The following is a 26,120-nucleotide window of genomic DNA, read 5'->3' on the forward strand; positions in this document are numbered from 1 at the left end:
ACACACACACACACACACACACACACACACACACACACACACACACACACACACACACACACACACACAAACACAAACTTGCAGGCTATTCAATCAACCCTGAGGCATAATCCCTGCCAGGGATATTTAATTTCTGTGTCTGAAGTGCTTACATCCTGGGGCTGTGGGAGAAGATGCAGGGCTGCTTGGAGAACCCAAAACAATGTGTGACTTGAGCGCAAAAGCTTCTCAAAGCAGCTGGAAGGTGTTGACTGACTTGTGACTGATTTCTGACAGAGCTGTAACAATATACCGGCTCTCCTCTCATCACATCAGCACTACAAACACACCGTATATCTTAACGAGTGAAAGTTGCTTTGCGTGTGGGAGAGTGCGAGTGTTAGTTTATTGCATATGAGGTTCAGGAATGTTTATCTGCCCTCTGAAGTGAAGATTTCCTTCCTCCATCCTTCCAGTCTCTGCTTTCTTCTTCAAATTTCAGATATTGTTTAAAAATCCTGCAGCGAGACTCCACGTCTCATCAGCATCTCTGCACTTACCCTCCAGTCTGCATCTAATCTGAATTTCAGATGATGTCTTTAGTGTACTTGCCAATTAATTATATTCTGAATAATACTGCAGCAAACTATTTATTCTGAGAGATTTTATTCATTCCTTTAGGGAAAATTGCTTTAAGGTTTTTTTTTTTCTTCTTCTTCGTCCCCCTCCTCCTCCTTCTTCTTCTTTCCCTCCCTGGCTGGTCATCATCTGAAATTTGCATCTCATTATTTAATCCAGTGTAGCCATTTTGATTCCAGTGATCTTTTTTTGTTATGTTGAAATTATGACTTTCAAAATCAGTGGAGCTTGCTGAGAGAGGTTGTCATGGTGATGACATGCATTGGCGACTGCAGCTGCTCGTCCTATCTACCTCTCATATCATTCAGCAAGGTTTCGTACGCCGTTTTGAGGAGCTGATAAATGATCATAGAGGTCAGATTATATGTAGGTTAGATATGAAATCGCTTCTGGGAAATGGTAATTTAATTTTTTAATTTTTTTTTTTTTTTTTTAAGGACTGTAGGTTTGTATGTCACATTTATGTTTTAGAGGAGAAACAAACAATTGCAATTCAGAAACTGTAAAGCTGCTGTGTAAATTTTACTCCCCTGGAACTCCTATCTGTCCTAAAAATTTATTGCCTTTAGGATCAGCATTCATGTGCAGACACACCTGGGTGTTAAAGCCTCTTACTCAAAGAGGCTGGGTAGGAGAATTGCTCTTACATCTTGTTGGCCAGCATTTAAGTGCTAAATCAACCTGAGATTGCTGGGGGCGTTTGTTTTCTTCATCTTTACCCAGGCATCTCCTCCTGGGGTTTCAGACCTTATTTTATTCTTTTTAAGTTTCTGTCACTGACAATCAATTCCTTTGTTTGTTTGTTTTCTTTTGGGGTGGGAGGGGGGCAAGGTGCAGAAGCACACAAACAAATGGATTTTAACTTTTGATTTAACCGCCTCACTAGAAAGGCCTCCACAGAAAATGTTATTCACTGTATGCAGATCATTTAAATTGCAGATTTAGAAATCAAGTCTTATTTGGAAAAAAGAAATTCTCCAAAGGCAAAAGAATGCAGATTTTGATTACCAATACCTGCCAAAAATCCTCTTGAAAAGAATGGAGGAAGATTGGTATGCATGCTTTCAAACACAGCGCTCAGCCAGGAAGCGTAATTCATCTCGAATGGCTGGTGCAGGTGTAACACATTTGGCTTACTGTGGCCGCTTCTGGATCAGAAGCCAAACTGAAAATGAGGATTTGGAGAAAATGCCCCAAAAGGAACAAAGCTAATGTGGCAGGCTTGTTCTGCAGGGGTCTGTGGGTTGTACATTAGTGCCTACTGCCATTTAGGCTTTGATTAGTTCCACTTTGAGGAGGGTGCTAATTTAAAAATGTAATAACTCCAGCTTCAGACTTGAGCCACCAAATCTTATTGACTTCCCAGCATGCTGCGAAGTGTGTAAACAACAGATAATGGGCTAATGCAGAAACAAAATTGCTTCCATAAACCGTTTTTCTTAAACTCTGGATGCATCTTTTGAAGAAGTATAACATGGGATTCAACCAATGCGTTCCAATTACTGTGGGCTAATTGATTCCTGGTCTAGTCAAGATTATGCACTGTGCATTTTCCTTTGGACTTGTATTGCTTCCAGGAAGAGTGGTTTTGTTTTTTTTGTTTTTTATTCTTAAAAATCCAACACTGCGGGGTGTTGACACAGGTTTCTGTGGCCCCTCAAGTGCGCACACGAAATGATTTATTCATCTTGGCTAATGTTGTATTCACTGCAGCTTGAAAACTTAAAAATAATAAAAAAAGTAAAAATAAAAAATACTTTAATCAGATGATCTCAGAGCGCTGCGCAATCGGGTGTTTAACTTGGGAAATCCATGAATGCAGGCAGAATTAAGTAGCTTCTGCTTCCGAAGCGCCGGAGCTGCAGAAAACCATCAGCAGCCAGCTGATTCTTTTAACGGTGAGAATACGATAAAAAAAAAAACCCACACACTAAAATAAGACGAGTGCCAGAAAGCAGCTCGTAGCTAAAAAGCCCTACCGCTGTAGCTGCTCTTAAATTTAGAAGGAAAAAAAACACTGCATGTCGCAAAACATCTGCCCTGGTTATAAAGAGAAGACTCCCTCATTGCTGCCATGAAGGCTCGTCTTTACATTGCTGATTTAAGTCATGTGGAGCTCGACGTTGCTCCCGTCCTGCTTTAGGATGTAGTCTAACGTGAGATTAATATGAAGTCGGATGAAGTTAATAGGAGCAATATCTTTGGCATAACCAAAGACAATCATGTTAATGCTGTCTGTTTAGTATGAATATGTGTTGCTTCCAGGTTGTCACAGTCCATCGACCCTTGGCTTGTGTTCAGAGTGTTTTTATTGAAACCATTCAGTCACCTCTGCCTTTTTTTTTTCTTTTTGTTGTCGTTTTTGACGATCTGCGACGACACCTTGTATGTTCAGCAGCTTCGGAGGGAGGAGGTAGAATGTATCCCATCGCCATTAACTTAAGGGCTGAATCAGACCTGAGTGCGTCCGTGTGTGCACACGCGTGTTAAAGTAGAAAGGAAACACTTTGTGATGGAGGAGCGGTCAGTGGAGCAGCCTCAGTCGACTCCGTTGACCTCCTCCCGCCTCTTCGTGAGGTTCCTGACCTGTGGCTGCACACAGTACCTTACAGATACGTGTGACCTATGGTAATGTACAAGAATGAATATCCTACATGGGACATAACTCTAAAATAAGGCCTATTTTTGTACTATATGAAAGGTGCAGTGTAATTTTCTTGTAATTTAAGGATTTTTTTTTTTTGCTCTTGTTTTCTCCTTTTTATTTAATTGATGTCAATTATAGATTCTACTAAAAATAAAGATCTATGCAAATTTGAATGTGTTTTTTCTTTTATTTAAATGGTTCTTAAATGATTGAAACTTGATGCTGTGTTGTTGGTTAATGAATGCGAGAAGCACAGAGATGGTGGACAGTTTAACGGTACATAAAATAGTTTCAAGAAAATATCCTACATTAAAGTATTTTTAAATGCAAGTACTGAAGTATGAGCATTACATGTGGTTAAATGTCGGGGGTAAAAGCATCCTGCAGAAACGTTTATGCTATTTTAGCATCATGGATTTATTAGATTGATGATAATAATATGTAAGACTATTCCTACTGAGCTTGTAACAAGATCTAAATGCCAGGTGTGACGACAAAGTTCAGTGACTCCGCCCACTTATTTATAAATCTAAAAATGGCTGATTTGAAGCTTTGATTACCCCGTAAAGGTCATCTCCTCCTGCACCGGAAGCTGGCAGAGCTGCAAGATCACGGAGGTTCTCGGAGTGATGAGACAACCCGATGGTTTGTAATGGAGCCGATCATTAGCATTGTATCATCAGTGAGTGCAGTACTGGAAAATAACAATTTTGTGCTAATTTGTAGTTTTACTAAGCTAACGTGCTAAATTTGGATGGCAAACGTGATAAACAAACCTAATCGGACACTGTATTAGGTACACCCTGCTAGTGCCGTATTGTGCGCTTGTCCTCGGAGCGGTTTTTATTCACAGCATAGATTCAACAGGGTGCTGGAAACATGCCTCAGACTTGTTTCCCTGATGACATGAAGGCATCAGTCAGCTGCTGCAGATATGTCAGTTTGCACATCCATTATGAGAATCTCCTCTTTCTCCACATCCCAAGGATGCTCAGTTGAATTGACTGTGTAGGCCTTTTGGGTACCGTGATCTCGGTGTTGTGTTTAAAAATAGCAGTCTGAGATGGTTTGAAGTTTGTAACACAGCGCGCTATCCTGCTGGAAGGATCCATCAGAGGATGTGTGCACTGTGGGCATAAAGGGATGACTGCCAACAATCCTCAGGTAGGCTGTGGTGTTTAAATGATGCTCGGGTGGTAACAAAAGATTCAAACTGTACCAAGAAATTATTCCCCACACCATCAGCAGCCTGAACCACTGATATGAAGAGGGATGGATCAGTGCTTTCATGCTGTTTGTCAAATTCTGACCCTGCCAATTTCAGCTTCAGCTTTATTTGTCATATGTGAGTTAGCAAAGAGTAAACATTTTCAATGAAATGTGTTTAACCAAGTGCGGCATCATGAGAAATCTCACAGTTAAGCAGTTCTCAGATTACTATATGAATGTTGCAACCAAAATTGAGACTTTATCAGATCAGTCTTCTTCTGTCCACTTTTGGTGAATCTGCCTGAATTGTAGCCTCAGTTTCCTGTTCTTAGCTGACATCTGGAGCACCCAGTACAATGTTCTGCTTCAAGGTTCAACGTGTTTTGCATTCAGATTCAGAGATGCTCTTCTGCATACCTCGGTTCTAATGAGTGGTCATCCTTTAATTCTTCTTGACCGCTGGTATCAACAAGGCATTTTTGATCCAGATAACTGTCACTTAATGGTTAATCTATTTCACGCCATTCTATTGTGTGAGGTTGTGATATAGTAATATTCATGTTGGTTGTAGGCCACTATGGTCATCACCATGTTATTGTGTCAGAGCCTGAGGGATCTTACTTGGACTAGCTGGAAGCTACATCTGAAATTTTCATTGGTGGAATACACAGACTATTTATAATGGTAAGGAAACACGGTACTGGCAAATGTGACTGATGGGGCGAAGATGAAATTGCAGTACTGTACATGTTTTCTTGCACTGTCAGAAATATGTGGCTGAGAGAAGGGCAACTGATTCAAACCTTCACTAAGTAATGAGTATGGAAGTTAAACTGGATGATATTGATCTACTAGAAAAGGAATTGAAGCAAAAGCTACCAGGCCAGATTACATCTTCCAAGTTAGGTTAGTTTGATGGGATTCTAGTTGTTTTTTTGTGTTTTACGTTTGAGGCCAAGTGGCTAAAGAACTTAATGGTTTACATCTTTGACTTCATGTATACACCCTGGTTACACAAGTGGACAAATACATTTCTTGAGGGCTGTTTGTGTGAGGAAGGCCATGGTGGAAAAATAATAATAAAGCCGAATTGTGATGACACCTCGTGAATGAGTGAACTGCTTAAAGTAGCTTTCTGGTTCACACTCCATACCAGTTGGTGGCGATAATGGACCATGGGGCATATGTGGGGCACCCCACATCTTTGGGGTTGCCTTAACTCAGGTGGTGGAGCAGGCCATCAGCTAATTGGAATTTTAATAGTTAGATCCCTCCAGTTTGTATGCCATGTGTCCTTGTGCAGGATGCTAACCCCAAGTTGCTCTCTGATGCATCTGTAGAAGTATGAATGTGTGTGTGCATGTTATATAGGAAGAGAATAGGGGGGAAAAAGTGTGAATGAGTTGCATAAAGTGCTTTGAGCGCTGAGTAGAAAAGCGCTATATATGAACCATTTACACCTAAGGTAAGGGCATAGTTTGGGCAGCTGTGGGCCCAGAGTATGCCCATATTTGGCTCTGCTTACTGTAGGTTTTCAGTTTTGGAGCTAGTCTGTAGTAGTTTTCATTATTCAGCGTTCTTTGTATGGTAAGCAAATTATGTCCAGACAGCACAAAACTGTTAACTCTCTCAGCCACACCACAACACAGAGAAGAAACAGTAAACTGCTCTCACTGAGAAATAAATTGCTGATGTAAAAACAATACACGTAAAGATTTGACACTATAAAACGCCACGGTTTAAACCCCCCCAAAAAACATTCAAAGTAGGTATCACGATCGTGCTAAACGGTTTTGCAATTTAAGTGTCAAAACTCTTTTGTTGCACTTCTGCGTTTTTCTTTTGTCAGAGTTGCAACGTTCAAAATCTGAGTCAATGTACTTTCCATCCCTTCAACAGCTTTCATTTAAAGTAACTCACAGGTACAGCATTACAACATGATATAAAGTCTGCTGCAGAAGTGGCAGCATGAAGTGACATTAGGACATCAAACATGAAGAGTAGTCTCTAACTAAGAGCGTGGTCTGCAGCTCTTTGTTGACTCTGTAACTAAACATAAAAGCTGACATTTCCTCTGTGGTCTGTACAACCAACTCTGAGCAGAGCTGCATTTGTGTGTGTGTGTGTGTGTGTGTGTGTGTATGTTTGTGTCCCTTTGTCTTCCCTGCAGCCTGTATAATGAGTGTATCTGATGATGTATGGCCAGAATAATTACCCCAATGAATTTACAGCACGGTGGTTGCACCAGACACCAACCAAGTCATAAATGAAAGTAATGACGTGAGACTGGCTTCATACTGTGGTGTTAAAAAACAAAAGGAGTATTTGCATTATATGCAACAGGCACCCTTCGTGTTTACAGTCTGGTGTTGTTTAAAACTATTCTTCTAAAAAACAATAATGGTTACAAGACACCACCACTATAAACTTTTCTCAGAGTCTTTGCGGCAGTGCATTACTTCACCAGTAACCCTGTACTTTCCTGCATCATGCCGTTAGCTGCTTGTGGGGAAGTATGAAGCCACAATGCTTCGGTCAGCTGCTCACACACAAGCAACACAATAAGCCAAAAATCCATTGAAAGTATTGTGAAAGTCTGAGATGTATTTCAGAAAGTATTAACGTCAAGCAGTAGCTTGTTGGAGCTGGGCAGCAGTTTGGTTGGTGCAGACCATTCATGTCTAAGTTTCGCTGAGGTTCGAGTGTTTTTACATTTCTGGTTTTGCAACTTGTCACATGTTCAGATCCATGTCAGGAGCTTATGATAATTAAAAAAAAATATGTGTGAAGCTTATAATCCATCCTAAGCTTTCTGCCCCAGAACACAGGGGTTTTTTGCTATAACGTTCTGTTAGCAGCTTTTTTGTTTTTGTTTTCTTCCTGAGGCTCTCTACCTGATATTGTTATTGTACCTGTGGGTCAGTCTCAGTCTTCAGGAATCTGTTAAGCCTGGAGATTATTGGAAAACACTGCATCTCTCTTACCCTGATAGTTGTTGTCCCTCTGGCACAGGACTATCCAAACTGTGTGTTTATCTTTTCCCTCTCCCTCCCTGTGCTCTGTGTTTTCACTTTCATTGGATCATTGAATGTCCTGGGACCTTTCTTTCTTCAGGTTATCAGTGCCTCATTCCACATGCTTCGAATCAGATTTTTAGTTATTTTTTGTATTTATTCTGAGCCCCTCTGTTCTTACCCTCCTGTGTGCATTTTGTTGGCGTATCTTTCTCTATGTTGTTGTAAAAGTCTTTCTTTCTCAGCTCTTTTTTTTGGTTTTAGTGGAGGAGGTAAAGTCTTGTGGCCCAGATCTTTGATTTGCTTGATCATCTTAACACTAGAAGTGTAGTATTTTATTAAAACATAAGTGGCCTTCAAGGCCTCTTGAAACACATTCAAAGCTCTTCTTTGGATATTGGCTGCCTTTTGTTCTGTTCTCTATCAAGATGATCCCACACTGTTTCAATAATGTTCATGTTCATGTTCAGGAGGCCAATCCATGAAAGTATTTTAGTGTGTGTTTTTGTTTTTTCTATTGAGGTCTGCTTTTACTGTGTTGTGCGTGTGCGTGCATCTAGCCACTTACTTATGTAGCTGTTTGCCAGGCCATGATTCCTGCTGACTCCTGAAAAGGAAATTTTGCAGACCTTTATTGTCCACATGACCTGTTCGTGTAGGATGTGCTGCTAGCACCACACCTTCTATTTTCCGTGGGGTAGTGCCTTCCTAGGTTTTGCAGTGGTTTTTCATTCAGGCGGGGAATGGGCTCCTCTCCTGCAACAAAGATGTTCCCTGCATGCAGTATGCCTTTCCTTCTTGATAGGCTTCTTGACTTTCCTGCCTTGACTGTCATGCTCGCTCAAGCAAGAAGCTCATGCAGAAGTCATGCATAGTGCTGTCTGAATGATGCTTGCCACATCATCCATATAGCTCCGTAGTGGTGGAAGCCTCCACCTGATGGTAACTTGATGCCTCTATCTGCCTGGCCCCTGAGAATTACCTCAAAGGCTACTACGAATAGGATGGGGAAGATGGCGCATCTCATAACTGTTCTACATTCTAGTTCTTGGCATCCAGTCATGAAGCCCTCCAGAGTTGAGCACATGTGCAGGTTACTGAAGTATTTGGTGATTATATGTTGCACACAACACAGGATATGTAAGAACCCCAGTGCAAAGTCTAAGGGTCTGCGTGATACTGAGCCACACGCAGTGGTGGTGAGATCTAACTGCACCAGATGCAAGTCGCTCTTCGCTTCATGCTGGATCTGGTTCCAAATCAGAGAGGAGTGCTTAGTGGACATAGGAGAGCCTTGGGATTCCCACATTCTGGCAGCTTGTATCAACATATCCACTCACCATGATGAAGTCAGTCTCCTTGTCAGGATGGAGAAAAAAAACCTTCCTCTTTACGTTCAGCAAGGCAATGCTTCTGAACTAACTGATGGTCTGAAGGTTCTGTTCTTGGGAATGAACACGCCGACAGTTTATTATCCTTCTGATGGGACCGGTTGTTTCCTCCAAGCTGTTTTCATCCACTTCGACAGTGTCCTGAGCACCTGCAGGCAGTTCTTAAAGAACTTGTGGGGAACCCCGTTCATCTTTACTATTTCCTGTAAATTCAGCTAAATGGGAACAGAGTGATGTGTTTCTTGTCAAGGGTGCTAGTTATAAATTGCTTAACCCTTTCATGCATGAATTATGACAATCAGGAGTTTTTCTTAAGTATTTTTTATTTATCTTTAGGCATGAAAAAAAGATTGTTGAACTTCATTTCTTTAAACATGTACTTCTCAACGAGTTTTTTACATGTCCACTTAAGCAGACAACTTATGTGTATGGAGTGACACATCTGTGTCAAATGTAGTGGTTTACGTGCAAATATACCATCAACACTGACACAAATACAAGAATACAGCCTTTGAATAGCTGTCCACTGTAGTGACCACTATGCGCGAAAGAGTTATGTTTAAAATTGGTTCTTTGCTAAGTTGTCTCTTATCTTTAAACACAACATCGATTCACCACTTGAGTCGGGTTTCTTTTTAAATACCTGCACGATGAGTAGGTCTGTATAAAGCAGCCTAACAAAACATATTAACAAAAAAATAACAGGACTGTACTGAAAATGAGTGAAAGAGCAACCGGTGTCCAAAGAAAAACTTTAAAAGGCCTTTAGAAAGGCTGGAGAAATTGTGTTTAAGACCAAACTATAGGAAAATCGGACTCTTTGGAAGCATAATATAAAGAAATAATAGTACTAGACCTCCTGGTACTGATTATCTTAGTAACAATTTCATTATGACCTGTAAAAAAAAAAGTCTTTCAATTCACTTTTTCAGTAGTGGACTTATTTTAAGTCAGTAAGGCCCTCTAGGGTAAAAAAAAAAAAGTGGTGCTCTTAACACAAGACATAAAATGCCATGTCTGTCTGACCTGGAACAGAGACTATTGCACTTCGATTTTATGTGTATTTGAAAACTAAAAGCATGGGGATACTACTACTACTACTACTACTACTACTTTAGTAGTTAAGAAGTTATTTTAAAGTAGTAATTAGTGGAATCATTCTGTTCTGTAATGTGTTATTAGAATAGTAATTAATAATTCAAGCAATACGATAAAAGCGGAGAAGTGAAAAGCACTTTTGAATTGTGTATAGATGTACAGAATTATCTGTAAACCATACTGAGCAATATGCAGTGGTGTTGCTCTGCTGCACTGAGCCACAGATAAGCAGTGGTCCCAGTTTAACATGCAGATAAGACACAGCTCAGTGCGAGCTCAGTGGTCTCTCTCAGGCTGCATTCAGCCTCTACGCGACTGTTTGGTTTTTGCATTTAATTTGATTTTTTAAAAACACATAATTATATAAGTGCTTTAGTGATGATATTATTTAGAAATAATTGAAGCTTAATGATCATTGCACCTCTTAAGGTCCTCAGAAATTGAAAGCAAAATGACAGTAACCGCATTCAAAGACACATGAGGAAGTGCCGCTTCACACAAACCTCTGTTGCTCACAGGGAAGTGAAACTCCTCGATGGTCACATTGAAATGAATACACTTGGTCATTAGCAGCTGCTACGAATTGCTGCTCCGCTCCTGCGTCTCTGACGAGAATGCAAATGTGCTGTAGGATTTACTGCTAACAACAATTCATTGGCAGGAGGAAAGCGTAATTATCCAGAGATGGGTTTTGGAGAGGACCTGAGGTGTCCACAGGCACATGCAGCAGTGTTGCGACTGCTGGACTCAGAGCTTCTCTTGATGGAGGTCATGAAGAAGTGGATGGGGCAGCGAGCGAAGAGCGAACGGGAATTTTCAGTGCAGCTGCACCACATGACTGGCCTGGCTGAGAAGCTGGACCGACCTCAGGCTAACACAGGACTGGACTACATCAGTCAGCTCAACAAGGTGAGGCCTTTCATATCGCACTGCGCCTTTAGATTTACCTCATCACCTGTCGTTCAGGTGGGAGAATGCCACTGCGCAATAGACTCATTCATTCAGTGCATTTAAAATTAATCTTCTAATTTGATGCACATTTCGGTTTTTCCCAAAAAAAAGGGTTTGCTACACTCATGAATCATCAAGTGTTCAATGAGCAAAGTAAAAGAAAACAGTAATATAAGCTGAGGAAATAAAATACAGAAGTTGGCACATGAATCTAAAACAGTTTTGTGCCTCTAATAACCTCACATGACATACTCTAAAAGTAACTCCAGTGACTGCCATTAGTGTTTAAAATAAGTACAAAGTATGGCTTGGCAATGTCTCAACTAAATCTACAATCTACAAGCTTGGTTTGCTTAGTTTCTTTAAAATATTGAAAGCTGACCTACACTTTGTCAAATTAAATGTGTTCTCAAATCAAATCGAGCAAGCACGTCTTTGGCTCATCTGCACACATTGTGAAAACATTTACAGAACCTACAACCGTGAAATGCAATGTGCTGCTGATGCGCTTGAAACTAGTTTTATTTCTGCATCTCAAAGTTTTTTTTTTTAAATAATAATTTGGTGGCTTTACCCACCAATAACCATTGCTTATTTATACTGAATATATTTAGTAGCCTTTATTTTGGTAGAACACTGTGGAGAAGACAGGAGAGCTAGGAGAAAGACCAGGGGAAGTAAACGGCCTCATGATGGATTCAAACCCAAGTCTCTGTAGTATGAAATACCCAGTGAGCTGTATCTGTGTCCAACATGACTTCATGCATTTTTTAAAATCAGTTCCAACTAAGGAACCAGCAAGTCTTGCTCCAAAAGCTGGTTACCAACATGTCAGGTAGTCTCGGATTGTTTAGTGAGTTCCATTTATCGGTTTTCTCTTTACGATGTGTACCGCTGACTTCTGCCTCTGTCTGTCAGTCCTGGGGAGTGCTGGTGACACAGACAGAGTCTCTCAGTCAGCTGATGAAAAAGCGCTCTGAAGATCTGCTGGACGGTCCAATCAGCAAACTCACGCTGCTCATCAGAGACAAACAGCAGCTCCGCAAAACGTACGCAGAGCAGTGGAACCTGCTGAGGCAGGAGCTCAACAAGGTGTGTGATTAACACGCACACACTCACACACACACACTTCCATTACTTCAAAAGACATCATTCACACTGGCCTATGTTCAGCTTTTGAAGACTTGAACCCGAACAATGACTTGTTGGGACTTAAGCAATAAACTACACACATATACCACAAGCTAAAATATCTAGCTACTTTACCATTATACAAACTTTCAGTCCTGTCATGAGGCAGATTAAACTACTTTTGTACAGTCACACCTCTAATTATGGGGAAAAAAACAAGGTGGTTTATTTCTGTGTTCATTTTCACAGCTGTTGCTCTCTAAATGTCCCTTTGGTTCACAGTTTTGCACACTTTTATCCCCACGAGTTGAATAAAAAAAATAAAGGCGGAACTATATGAATGTTTATTATCAGTGGAAAATGATCTTGGTGCAGGTAAGTAACTACACTTGCCTGTTCTACAGCTTTTTGGTCTCTAAAATTAAATATCACTTTGTGTGTACGTGCTTTTTTTAAAAAAACAAAACAAACTTTGTCTAGTATGCAAAGATATATCTTCAGCTGGTACAAATTTGTTTTGCAGCCGCTCACGGCCGTTTGAAACAGCACGGCGTACGGCAGGGTCTTCAGGAATTTGCTGAGATAATTGCTGCCTGCTTCTTTTTGTCACTGTGCTCATATCTAAATTGAAAGCAAACACACTAAATTACTTTTTACGAGAACAAAAAAAGCAGTCAGAGCGCTAGAATGTTTACATATCCCACATTTCACGCACTCATGCAAAACCAGACGTTGCTAGTTGGAAATGTTTGTCTCGTTTTTCCTCATATGTCAACTTGACTTGCAGATGAGTGCTGTGATGGCAGCTTATAAATAGACAGCAGTCAAATGATATGAGATTCAATAGACTGGAAAGAGTGTCTGTAAATGCATTTTGATGCCATCTCATACTGGTAGCTGCCTCACACTGGGTTTTATTACCCAATTACATCAGGCAAATGATGTGTTCATTTTAGTGCAGTTTGAACGCCTGTCTGGTTGTTTGTTTAGTTTAATTTTCCTACTTTGCTGTGCAGAAAAAGCCCGGTCAGCCTTTGAACCGTTTACATCACTGTGCAGTTACACTAGCGAGAGATTATTTGATATCACGACTGAAACAACGGCGACAGTGAATTTGATTGTATCTGTGATGTTGGTTTGTGTTGGTTTTATTTTTTTTGTCGCCAGCCACACAACAAAGGTCAGATCGTTACCTTATGCTTTTCTCATGTTTTATGTTACTAGCAAAACCTAACACAACAGCAGTCCACTTCCTGTGCTAAATAGTACTGACAGCTTTTCAACCTTAAAGAAACTCGACTTGACACCCATCACACCCACAGCCCTTAAGTTATGTGTTTGTAAAAGATGTTTTATTTTTGTTTTTTAAACCGCTTAAAAATCCTTGGTTTTGTGTCTGTTACGGTACCGAGGCACATCGGTAAATGTAGGCGAGTGCTTAGTTTCAAGTAAAGCAACAGAAAACTTTAAAAGCAAACTGTTTCAGCTGGTTTTCCTCTGAAAAACAGTTGATTGTAGTTTCGTCTCTCTCTATAACACCTCCAACCATGAATCATTCAGTAAAATCTATTTTTTTTTTTTTTAGACCTGCTGCTGTTAAATCTGTGTAATGTACAAGTTCTTTCCATAACTACAGTGACAACACACAGCTTTGTTGGCAGTTACAGGTCCTGACAGGTGAAAAATTCATTTCCTGCTTTGGTGTGTTTTAGATGCTATCATCGCTATAAGGCTGACAATAAAGCGGGGCTATTTCTCTCTGCTACGCTACTCCTGCCTACTGGTCGACAGGTTAGAGGAGCAAGCTTGATGCCCTCTAATTAGATGAGTCATAGAAAAAAAACAAGATGTTATAAATAAATCATAATTGATGTAGAACTCAGCCAACGGAGAACTAAAACAAGGAAGCTAGTTACTGGCATTTTAAAGTCCTTAAACAGGTTGTCTGTAAGCCTGTGTGCTTCTTTTAAATTCTTCCTCCCTGCAGTCCCTCCTTCTTGGTTCAGGATTTGTTGGCTTCTTTCCTGTTGCATCAGATTTGGAAGAGCTGCGTTTGGGAAATTGTAGAATAGAGTCGGTATCATCAGTACAACTGAATGGTTGTTTTATTGCTGCTGTCTACTGTCTTATTAAAAAATGTCTTTTTTTTTTTTGCAAAAATATATTTGGTCCACACTGTCCAAAAAGGTCAAAAATGAGCCATGACCTTTCGGTTTTGCTGTTTTTTATTGAGTAAATTGGGTTTTTCTTCTTTCAGGTCAAATAGTTTTGGGCGAACTATATATGAGGCGGTTTTAACTTTTCATGGCCTGTTTTTTAAATGCCAACACAAAGCCTACGTTATTAGCTTTTTATCACTGTGTTCAAAATGTAAAATGCTGTTTTTATGGATTGCTTCAGGTGACACAGACAGAACTGGAGAGGCTAAAGAGCAGCTACAGGCACGCAGTGAAAGATGCAACTCAGGCAAAGAGGAAGTACCAGGAGACCAGCAAAGGTGGGGATTTCTGGTATCACTTATGTTTCTGAATAGAATCGGTTTCATGTTGATGTCACTGTCTGGTTTTTTTTGTTTGTTTGTTTTCTGTTTTCCTGTGTTTAGTCTGATATGTGTATTTCTATCATGACCTATATTCTGTGATCATTTTCTGTACTGTGCTTGTGTGCCTGTGCGTGTCTGCAGAAAAAGACCGAGATAAGGCCAAAGAGCGTTACATAAAGGCTTCACTGAAACTCTACGAGGTCCATAATGAGTATGTCCTCTCTGTGCAAGCTGCTCAAGTTTACCATCAGCACCATTACAGTCAGATCCAGCCGGCCCTGCTCAGCGCCCTGCAGACTCTGCAGCAGGAGATGGTGCTCATACTGTAAGATCACACTCGCTGCGTGGATGTTTGGAAGAAAAACAGACACATTAAGAATGACAAGCATTTCTGTACAGTGCTCATATTTACTGGTGCGTCCCTGCGAATCATCTCGGTGTTTTATTTCTGCTCGTCGTCACTCAGATACACATCTGATCGTGGCACGACACAAATGTTTGCCAATTAATTTCAAATCTTGATAACACTCCACTGTTGCCATCAACAAGCATATCTCACAATCTACAGCAGCAGAACAAATGTTCTAATTACCATATGTGTAACTACAGTACTGTGCAAATGTTTTGAGTCACCTTTCACGTCTTTCTATTTTGCTTCAGAGGAGCCAGACGCTTTAAATCGGTCTTGAGCAGTAGTTCTCCAGACTTTCTAAAGGTCATTCAATGTTTTTCTTCAGAAATTGGCTGCTTTTTCACTTCAGTCTAGTTTTTGTGCCAGACCATTTTTGTTTGTTTGTTAGGCTGCTTAACAGCGACTTTTTCAAGCATTACAAAACCTAACTCAAGGAATGAACCAGTGCTGTGTCTACACATCACAGACAATGTTAAATTCTGGGAATTTAGGCAATTAAGTTCAATTTCATAGTTAAATCTGTGGACACCGTGTGTCCTGCGCTCACCGCCAGCTGTCCTAGTATGTGCTGAGGTCATGGATCCACTTCTGGACCTGGAGAAAATGCCCCCCTGCCGCTTTGTGTCTGCAAACCAAGACAGATATTTTTTGCAGTTTTATTATTATGGTACATTTTTCTGTGTGTATAAGTGTGGTTTAAAGTAGCTCTCCTTTTTTGTGGCTTGCAAAGGTGGCCCAGTTTTTAGATTAGTAAATGTATAGAAATGACTCATCAGTAGCCTGTAAGTTGTAAATTTAATGGGTACTCCTGTGCATTTAACCCCTTGGTATAGCATTCGTGCATGGAAACTGAGGGCGTTGGTTGCCCGTCCAGTTTATACATTGTGGTGTCGACTGGCGTGTCAGGCCTTAAAAACGATTTCCTGTAGATGAACAGAAATAGGAAAAAAAACTCAGTGGCCAGTGGTGTTGAAGATCTTGTCAAAATTGATGAAATTATTAACGCTGAAAGGCACTGTCAGATTTTCATCCACTATGCATCACCATCAGGAAAGCATCTGATTGGCAGTGGCCTCATTTGATCTCACACTGCAGTAAAAGCATGCCTGAATGGAAGAACACACACGCTGGAACTCCATGAGTCATGGACCGGCCTCCCCAGAGCCCGGACCGAATCATTACTGAAGCAGCGTGGGATCATCTTGACAGAGAACAAAACACATATTTCCTTTTTTCCCCAGCAAAATGTAAAAAAATGAGAGGTGATTCAAGAGTTTTGCAGAGTGCTGCCTGTGTTTTCATTATGAACAAAAGCCTTTTCTATGCAAACATTACCTACAAAGGCTTGACAGCTTTGAACACTGCATGAACGTCTGAGTTTTAAAGCAGAGAGAAGAGTTCTGGGAATTTAGACAATTAAAGAGTCTGAAAGGGTAAATCATAAAAAGTCAAAGACAGAAACAAGCAGTCAAACTGGTAAAATGGATTGGCTGACTTTGGGGGCTCTGGGCAGGAAATGTTTGGCAGAGCTGACAGATCCAGTCTCTTTCTAACGGCAGAGGCTGAAAAACGGGCACTGCTCTCACTTTTATTATATTCTAAACAGGGAATAACAACATAAATATGACAGAGAAAGTGACGTGATGGGATACTTAACCGCAGACAAATCTCTCAAAGGACATTTTCACATCACTAATATGAGGCAACTTGCATCCAGCCAAACTGGAAATTGTGTTACGCTTTGGCAAATTAAAAGACGCAATTTGATATATTTGTGCTTCGCATTGTGTCATTCTGTTTTCATCCTTCCAGAAAGGAGATCCTGCAGGAGTATTTTGACATCTGCACTCTCCTCCATCATGAAGTGGTGCGGATCCACAGAGAGATGGCATCAGCTCTAACAGCCATCGATCCTCACAGAGAGTATGAGAGCTTCATCCATCAGAACAGGTACGCAGAGGCGGACCGTTTCCGCTCAGCAACATGGCAATCACGGAAGCTAACCCTGTTGATACTGTGGACTGTGTGCTTGAAGGTCTGTGGGGGAGATTCCTGCCTGTGCCGATTTTGACAACAGCCTTCTGGAGGACACCGAGCAGCTAAGCACTAAGGAGATTGAACTGAATGACCTCACCCTCGAGACGATCCAGCACAAGTGAGAACAACAGTGCAATCACATTCAGATTTCGTTTGTTAATCTTGCAACAGCTTCCTCCACACGACTAACTCGTGTTCCTTTAACCTCCTGTTAACCTTCCCTTTCTGTTTTATATATGAAGTGCTTCCTCTTCACCTGGGATTTCTGTCTTCTTCTCACAGACTGACTACGATAGAGGAGGAGCTCCTGGACCTGGCTCGGTCTCTGGGCTCTCAGCAGACTTCAGTTGAGCAGCTGGAGCTGGAGTTAGGGGAAGAGCAGGAAGGTGTCAAAAAGGGCCAGAGGTGAGCAGACCACACCAGGTTGATGCTGAGCTGTCAGAGATTAGAAAGGGGGGTTCACAATGAAAAAATACACTGTCCTGTGGTAGCTGTGAAGACAAATTACTAAAGTTTGCCTCAGTGGGCAGTCCTTCCCATCGGGTGAGTTCAGTGTGCTGTTGGCTGTGCAACGGCTAATAACCAGTGTGGTCTCAGCGGGCCATAAGTGCCTTATGAATTATAATACAGCAATATGTTGAGAGTTATGGAGCCCAAACCCTCTCATTTGTCTTGGTTGATGAGGGTGTCTAAAGGTGTTAGAGCTATACAGACCCGGGGGAGTGATCGAGTCATTAACAGGCTCTTGAAGGACAAGTGGAAACAATGTGTTTATATGCAACAGAGTCTGCGTTATCAAAGGCAGCTGGGAGCACATATGGTGCAGGCGGTGAGGTGAGGTGAAGCTGACCTTTGCTTTGTATGGTGAAGAAACATTTTGCAAATCAACAGTGAAAAACTGAATTAAGGTAACCTAACCTGACCTCAGATGTCAGCCTGAGTAGTTCAGAGGGTCGGATCTCCAGCATTTTGAGGTCTTTGCAAATGTTTTCTTGAGCGAAACTTTCTTTGGGTCTAATGAGCGTAAGCACAGCTGATCAATCATCTTCATGTGCGCATTAATCATTTTGTTTATAAACACCTGGTTAGTAAAAATTCCTACAGTTTAAAACCCAAACATCTGGGCTCGCTTGTTCTTGAATTAAGCCATAGACCATAAACTTTTTGTCAGTGGAGATCCTAAATGCTTTTTTCTTTTCTGGGATTAGGCTTAATCTACATTTCTGTGATGATGACGAACCTGGGGCAACTTGCTTCTGATGAGCTTCAATGTCCAGCTCGTTCTCTCATTTAATGGCCAATTAAAGGGAACAAAGCACATAGAATTTTATGTTGTCATTAAAGGCTGCGTGATGATATGACGGCGTGTTGGGTGTCACCAGGGAAAAAACAAACAACAAAAACAATGTGATCTCCGGGTCAACCAAGCATGATTAGATTCTCCGCTGCACCTGCGCTCATATAAACATCCTCTGTGGTAATTAGCCATACACATGCTTAATCAATGTCCCATACACAAATAGATGATGAACAGTTTCTTGTCAATTACTCAGCTCTCAGTGCCTCAGAGGAGAAATTATGTAATTCTGATTGTGGTGTTTGTAGTGTGTGCTGCACTTGGAGGTACTTAACAGGGAAGACCGAGTGCATACGGAGGTTGATTAAGTACATTAAGTACAAAAAAGTGATTAAGTACAAAACCTATTCTGAAAAAAGTTGAGACGCTGTATAAAATGTAAATAAAAGCAGAATGCAATGATTTGCAAATCTCATAAACCCGTATTTTAGTCACATTACAACATAGGAAACATTTCAGTTTCTAGAGCAGCATATGATCTGGATGATGTCTCAGTGAAGACGCTGCATATTTTCATGCTGCTGTTAAAGAAGGGGGGATGCTGCAAAGTGGTAAACATGGCCCTGTCCCACATTTTTGAGATGTGTCTGGCATCATTGTCTAAATAATGTTTTTTTTTACAATGGTACATGTTCTGAGTTTAAACATTTGTTATGTCCTTTATATTCCATTGTGAATATAATATGGGTTTATGAGATTTCCATCCTGGTTTTATTACATTTTTGCGCAGTATTTCAGCTTTATTTGAGATGGGTTTGTACAAATACCTCAAAAGATAAAAAATCCTCAGATAGATAATGAGGTGAAACAATTCTGTTTGTTTGTTCACTGTTGGGGTTTTATAAGTCTTACAGGCTCATTATCAGCATGTTAAGGATATGAATCAATATGAAGAACTGCAAACCTGCACAAGCAGGCGTTTTATTGATTTCTGTGCGCTTCTGTTTATTTCTGTCACTTGTGTTGTGATGCTGCACTTTGCTTTGTCCAGGGTCTACCAGTTCAGCAAGAGACATGCGATGGAAGAGTGCCGGCAGCAGGTCGCCCTGACTCAGGGCCAGAGAGCCAAACTGGAGGTTCAGAGGCTTCTTCTGAAAGAGAAACTGGACAAGCTGGGCTCCAGAGAACCTCCCTCTGCTCTGAATCTGGACACAGATACTGTTTCACTTTCATCCAGCACGAGCAACGTATGTTCTCCCTGACAGCAGCTTTCCCTCCTTTGTCTTTGATTAGCTCCTAATTACTGGTCCTGTCACTGGGCCAGCTGTACAAAATAAGCTGTGTGTTGCATGTAAACTCTGAAAACAACATGCTGAATTATAAAGCATAAAAGCAGTTAGTCTTTCTGTAAGTCACAGACAGTTATCCTTTAGGCATGGATTGTACTTAACACTCAGAAAGTGTCACTCTAGTATTTTCCTCCAGGCTTTTGCATAAAGTTGCTAGCATGGAAAGAAACTCCAGTTTATCTATCTTCAGGCCAAACACTACAAACTTGTGCTGTGCACCCAATCCTTTGTTACACTCTCACAGATCAATCATCCTAAATAATTTAATAGAGCCGGAGCAGCCTGATGTTGTCTTGCAGTTAGCGCTTAACCTGAAAAGCACACGAGCAAAGTGAGACATGACAATTCTAATGCCGACAGTAGACCTTGATAGGTTTTTTGTGACATGTGTAACAAGCTCTGGGTCTTTTTTTTTTTTTCTTTTCAGGACCACACTCCACCCAGGGTCCTCGTGGAAGGGATCTTGAACAATCTCAGCAACCTCTTTAAACCCAAATTTGAGGTAAGTTAGTAATTAAATTGCAATTAACGCACAATAATTACAGTGACCGATAGAGAAGTTGCAATTGTAGCAACCTTTATGGTACATGCTAGTTTCTTTCTAAGGAAGGATGTTCGAGTGGAAGTTTTCTTCCCCCTCATCACTCCTGAACTTCTTTTTTTTTAACCACAAAACAATTTATCATGTTCTGGAGGAAATGGCAGCATCCCAGAGTACATCCTCTGAGTGGTTGAGCTTGTTCAGGCACACAATCTGTCTTTGGGGTCTCGTGCTCTTGACCGCGCTTTGGGATTTTGACCGCCAAGTTTCTTCTTTCAAAATTCTTCTTGACCTCAAACCAAGCTCACTTTTCAGACAGCCAGTGTACATTTAATCGTTTAATCATTCCTGACAGACAGAAGCACTCAGGGAACCCGTGACACAGCTGCACCGTAACTTTTGACACAGTAAAAAAACAAAAAAACACCCTTTCTCACTTTTTATTGATTTAATGTTAAATCAGCTGGAAACGGATATATATAAAATTGTGTGCATGCTCCAAAAGATCATATCAGGTGAGTAATATTTTAATGCCCATATTGTGCTGTACTGTGAATCTGAACTATTTGCTATTTTTGTATGAACTACTTCTCCTTCTATCTACCGGCCCTGTGGTACCCCGGGGGCACGAAAGCGGTGTGGTTATACTTTAAAGTTTTACAGACTCTTCTTTGATGTGCCTCCATTTAATCTCTGCAGATTCACCCAAAATCTATCCCTTCCCATTCTTATTGTTTCATTATTCATGTCTGCTTTTAAAGACCCTGCTTTTCTCTTTTCCTGCCTTCAGGTGCCTCCAGTCCTCAGTCTGGTGAAAGAAGTGGATCGTCCTCTGGGGCAGCAGGACTGGTACCACGGTGCCATTCCCAGACTGGAGGTCCAGCAGCTGCTGAAGAACGATGGCGACTTCTTAGTGAGGAAGAGTCAAGAGAAGCAGGGTTACGTGCTTTCTGTGCAATGGGAAGGCTCCTGTAAACATTTTCTCATCCAGAACACAGAAGTAAGTGAATCTAAAGTGTTTTTGAAGACACTATTTATACATTGCACGTTCTTGCATCATTCACTTCCTTATTGTTTTTTCTCCACTTTTTCAATATGCAAAAAAAGAGCAATTCTTTCTGTTACTGTTGTAATATGTGGCCTAAAAAGTAAATGTGAGAAAATAAAACTTGTTATTGTAAACTAAGCTTTTTAAACATTTTTTTTTGAATAATGAGTCTTTTGTTTTTTAAATTCGGTGATGCCATCTTCAGTACGCCTCTGTAAACCTCTGCTTCTCCATGTGTGCCAGTAGAATATGTACCGTCTGGATGGAGAAGGCTTTCCCAGCATCCCTCACCTGATCCATCATTTGCTGAACTCTCGACAGCATATTACCAAGAGGTGTGAAGTTGTGCTAAAGAAAGCTGTAGTAAAGGTAAAGTGACACACACAGACACACACCACGCACATATGTTTGTCTTTAGATTAGAATAGCTTGTATCTGCTTACTGCAGACTTGTTATAATCTTTAGTACAACTTTAAATTTGTCCAAGACATGCTCTCATGTTATGTGCCAACAATAGGACACACCACATGTTTTTCTGTGTAAACTATGGGTTCTGTTGCTCTAAGGCTGTGTAGCACAGGACTCCAACACTATTTTACTCCTGTTTTTTCACATATGTACTCATAAACCTGTCCTCTGGTGGCTTTTCCCTTAAACACTTTACTAGTTTAAAACGATTAAAATCACTGTGTGTTTCTCTTGCTTCATTTTTAACCCTTTTAGGACAAGTGGGTCCTGGAACATGATGATATTATCTTGGGACCTCTCATTGGACGGGTGCGTACACTTGACTTTTACTAACAGAATTATGCAAGTAAAGTAAAATGTATTCTGAGTTTTATTTGTGGCCAATATTTTTCTTAGCAAAGTCATTTACGTGTTTAAGTGTATGCAGTTCATCAAGTAAAATATTTAGTTTTAGACTAAAATGCCGATGATGGTGGTGGTGATGATGCTAACTTCCTCATGTGAACATTTTATTAAGTTTTAAATGTGATGTACACATGTTTGTATAAAAATGGGATGAATTCCTTAGCAGCTGGTACAGTGTTGTTGCTCTGTAGCTTTGAAAATGAAATCTAAAAGTCTGCACTTAAATTGTGATGCACGTTAGACTGATTGCTTTGGTTCAAATTTTGTTGTGGAGACAAAATCCTGAAATTGTGTTGCCGGTACAGGAACTAACCATATCTGCTAGATTTAACTTCCCTGACAATTTCAGCTCCGTGTGGTAAATTGGTTGAAACAATGACCAGTTAAATTCAATAATAGTGTACGTGTGGCTTAGTTCATGATCGAAATTAATAGTACCGTATTTTAAATGGTTTGAGGTTTAGTTAGAAATGCTCTTTGCTCAGTAAGAAGACAGAATTAGATTAGTACTGATCGTGTTCGTGATGGCACTGCACAGGGTAACTTTGGAGAGGTGTACAGCGGCCGTTTACGCACTGATAACTCTCCTGTAGCTGTGAAGTCTTGTAAAGAGAACCTGGCCCCAGAGCACAAGAGTAAGTTCCTGATGGAAGCCAGGTCAGTACACATGCGCGCACACACACACACACACACACACACACACACACACACACACACACACACACACACACGTTTCCATTACAGTAAATCACATCACAGTGACCTGTTTTAATGTCCTGAACACCTTATTTAAGTCAGAGCGAATTTTTGCTGAGAAGAAGCAGGCCCAAATCTTACCGTGCAAACAGATTTACTGTGTTGTGAACAAATCCCCATGCAGAAGTACAGCCTCACTGCTGCATGGGGTCAGAATTACAATTGTAAGTAAGCAGCCGGGTTGATAATCAAATCAACTTACTGGATTACTCAATCAAGATTTGATTATGTATGTTCAAGTGACATCTGAACAAACCACAACGCTTCTGAGACCTAAAGCGGCTGCAAAGTGCCACATTTGAAAAAAGCCAATCACAGCATATCAGCACCAACACCTCATAACAACTGTCAGGGGCGGTGGTGGAGGGCTGATGATTTGTGCTTGGTTTACACCAACAGGGCCTGGGCTACTTGCAGTCTTTTCAAGTGTGAGGCCATCTGTCCAACACATCCCAAAATTGGGTCGTGCAACAGGTCAATGATCCCAAACACAGCAGCAAATTTACAACAGAATGGCTGAAAAGAAAAATAATCAATATTTTGCAGTGACCCAGTTAAAGTCCAGACCTTAACCACAATGAGATGCTGTGGTGGGATCTTAAGACAACTGTGCATGAACAAATGCCCACAAACCTCAGTGAACTGATGCAATGGTGCAGAACTGAGTGGCCAAGCATTCCTCCACAATGATCTGAGAGGCTGATAGCATCCTCCAGACAACAATTAGGCCAAGCTTGTAGAAACCACCTTTCTGCTAAAGGTTTCTACAAGCTACTGAATCATGGGATGTACTTGGTTTTTCACAGAAGTTCAAGGCTTCCTGTGAAAACATTTTCACAGCTCTGCCATTTTTCTGTTTTATTAAGCTGTGAGGACCACCACAGCTTAATAAAGAACAGTGCAAACATATATAAACCTGCTTACAAATGCAACTGTCAAAACTCTTCACTGCTTAAAAAAATTGGTATATATATTTTTTATTTTGTTTAGATGAACATTAGTCTTTAAATGTTCCTTTTTGTTGATAATGTTATAATATTCTGCCCATAAGTTTACAGGCTTAAATAAATGATTGTTAGTTTATTGTGAAGAGAAATCAGTGCTGGTGTATAGATACGTGGATTTACATTTATCAACTTTTTTGACCCTCACACAACAGCACTAAAATGTCTTCAGTATCCAAAAAGACTCCGACTGGTCCTTCGACATTGTGCACGTGTAACCAATATGTCAGCTTATCAAAGAATAAAACGTGAAACTGTATCAACTGAGGACAATTTATTCAGAGTTTTACAGCAGTTTAGCATCTGTGTCCAATATCTCATACCTTTTAGTGGACTGAAGCGTGTATGTTCTTAACAGCATCAAAACACCATCATCACCTTTCTCACATCCGCCATGCATTTAGAATTTAAAGGAAACTGCACTCACTCCAACAATAACCAAAACTTCCCATTGAGCGCGTTTGGGGAAATCTAAATTTCGGTCCACTTTAACTGATGATCAGAATTGAAACGGAAAGAAAAAGAATTCTTGCATTAGTTACAACACTTCCACTTATTTTTTGTTACAACTCGTTTCTGCTTAACCTTGGGACACGTGCAAATGTCCTTACAGTTACTGCGTTCGGTCTCAGTCCATAAAAAACAAACTATGATGTTCTCAACATCAAAGTAAGAGAATGTCTGTAAATAGTCCTCGAAATAAAATTGTAGAAGCTGGCCAGCAGACTTAAAAAAAGATGTATGTACATAGAGCTCTATATGAAAAGTATCTATGAGTTGTTTGATTGAAATACTTAATCATATCTATACTCGCTCTTCTCAGTGGTCCGTGTTGAAGACCGGAAAAGAAAGTCTGCTCAGTAGCAGGAGGATAAATGATAGTGATTTGAAGGCTATCACGAGTGAAATGGTCACAGCAGGCTCACACAAGCTACAGGCTACGTGAGCTCATAGCCCCTCTCGCCAGAGGAGGCTACCACCCTGTCATGAAACAGCTGTAGATCAACAACATCATAATACTTTCTATAAATTTAGCGCATAGTTCACAGAACTGAATGTAACTGTACAGTAGACATCAGACAAGTAAACTAACAGCGGGTTACACACGCACACACCTGTCTTGTGTGTTGTCTAGGATCCTGAAGCAATACGATCACCCTAACATTGTGAAGCTTATTGGGGTGTGCACGCAGAAACAGCCCATCTACATTATCATGGAGCTCATTCAAGGTAAATGTGATCCTGTTAGACAGTCTTTATGTCTTTCAACTTGTCAACTCGATGCCTTCAAAGATTTATTGAACCATTTTCACCACCCACTTTGTTCCTCCATCATCGTTCTCGCTCTCCGTATGTGTGTGTGTCTTTACACTTTTCAAGGTGGTGATTTTCTCTCCTTTTTGCGCACTGAGGGTCACAGTCTGATACCGAAGATGCTGGTCAAAATGACTGAAAATGTCGCATCTGGCATGGAGTACCTGGAGAGCAAAAAGTGCATTCACAGGTTGGTCAGATGATCACGCCGCTTTTATCTAATCTTTTCATCAGCCACGTGCAAATCTGTGACTTCAGCAATAAAGATTCCGCAATGCTCACTATTCATTTCCTTCACAGTTGCAGTCAGCTTAATCTTTCCTCATTGTTAACATGCCGGAATACATAATGTTTACCTCTGTGTTCGGTTTGATAATTACTACATATTAAACGTTCATTTGAATACAGTGCAGTGTACTTTCAGCAACAACTAAAGTGGTGCGTCGCTCATGTACATGCAGGTGGATTTTCAGGCTTTTACTGTACACTTTACGAAGCATCACTTACCTTCCCAAGCTTTCACTTCACCTAACTGTTAACTGCACTTATCTGTAGCAGTTCCCCATATGTTGAGTAGCAGTAAAATGTTTGCCTTAAGTAAAGCTTCAGCTCAGCATCATATAAGGTGTCACACTGTAATCTCTAGAGAGATGTGCACAGAAAGATATTTAAGCAAATACAAGTTTCCAAATAAAAATAAAATCACTTTACAATAAAAACAAATACTGTGGCTGAAAAGTACCAAAACAGAAAGGCTTAATAAAGACAGAACTACAGACATGATTCATGGCAGGAAAAATCTGCTTTACATTATTTCTTAAATGCCATAGTCCTTGATGGCCTAAGGCTCCTGTTTAGGACCTTAAAGGAGAGCCTCCTAAACCCCT

At 40.6% G+C, this 26,120-nt stretch overlaps 1 protein-coding gene across 2 annotated transcripts in view; it reads left to right on the top strand.

Annotated features, from left to right (window-relative positions):
* The first annotated feature begins 6 nt into the window (after window positions 1-6).
* fes (FES proto-oncogene, tyrosine kinase) overlaps window positions 7-26,120 on the top strand; it is a 29,500-nt gene continuing 3,386 nt past the window's right edge. The window contains exons 1-16 of one of the 2 annotated variants that reach the window (XM_014340628.2): window positions 7-3,910; window positions 10,639-10,886; window positions 11,847-12,020; window positions 14,460-14,556; window positions 14,743-14,926; window positions 16,826-16,963; window positions 17,049-17,168; window positions 17,333-17,455; window positions 19,399-19,594; window positions 20,124-20,198; window positions 21,028-21,237; window positions 21,532-21,654; window positions 22,010-22,063; window positions 22,698-22,816; window positions 25,055-25,149; window positions 25,300-25,423. In XM_014340628.2, coding sequence (XP_014196114.1) covers window positions 3,895-3,910; window positions 10,639-10,886; window positions 11,847-12,020; window positions 14,460-14,556; window positions 14,743-14,926; window positions 16,826-16,963; window positions 17,049-17,168; window positions 17,333-17,455; window positions 19,399-19,594; window positions 20,124-20,198; window positions 21,028-21,237; window positions 21,532-21,654; window positions 22,010-22,063; window positions 22,698-22,816; window positions 25,055-25,149; window positions 25,300-25,423 — 2,096 coding nt within the window. In that variant the 5' untranslated portion in view covers window positions 7-3,894. Of the gene's footprint in view, window positions 3,911-10,638; window positions 10,887-11,846; window positions 12,021-14,459; window positions 14,557-14,742; window positions 14,927-16,825; window positions 16,964-17,048; window positions 17,169-17,332; window positions 17,456-19,398; window positions 19,595-20,123; window positions 20,199-21,027; window positions 21,238-21,531; window positions 21,655-22,009; window positions 22,064-22,697; window positions 22,817-25,054; window positions 25,424-26,120 lie in introns of both variants that reach the window. The other variant, XM_042213620.1, reaches the window with a different exon arrangement.

The sequence above is a fragment of the Haplochromis burtoni genome, unplaced genomic scaffold, assembly GCF_018398535.1.
Source record: "Haplochromis burtoni strain Fernald_Lab_line unplaced genomic scaffold, NCSU_Asbu1 Contig_11, whole genome shotgun sequence".
NCBI lineage: Eukaryota > Metazoa > Chordata > Actinopteri > Cichliformes > Cichlidae > Haplochromis > Haplochromis burtoni.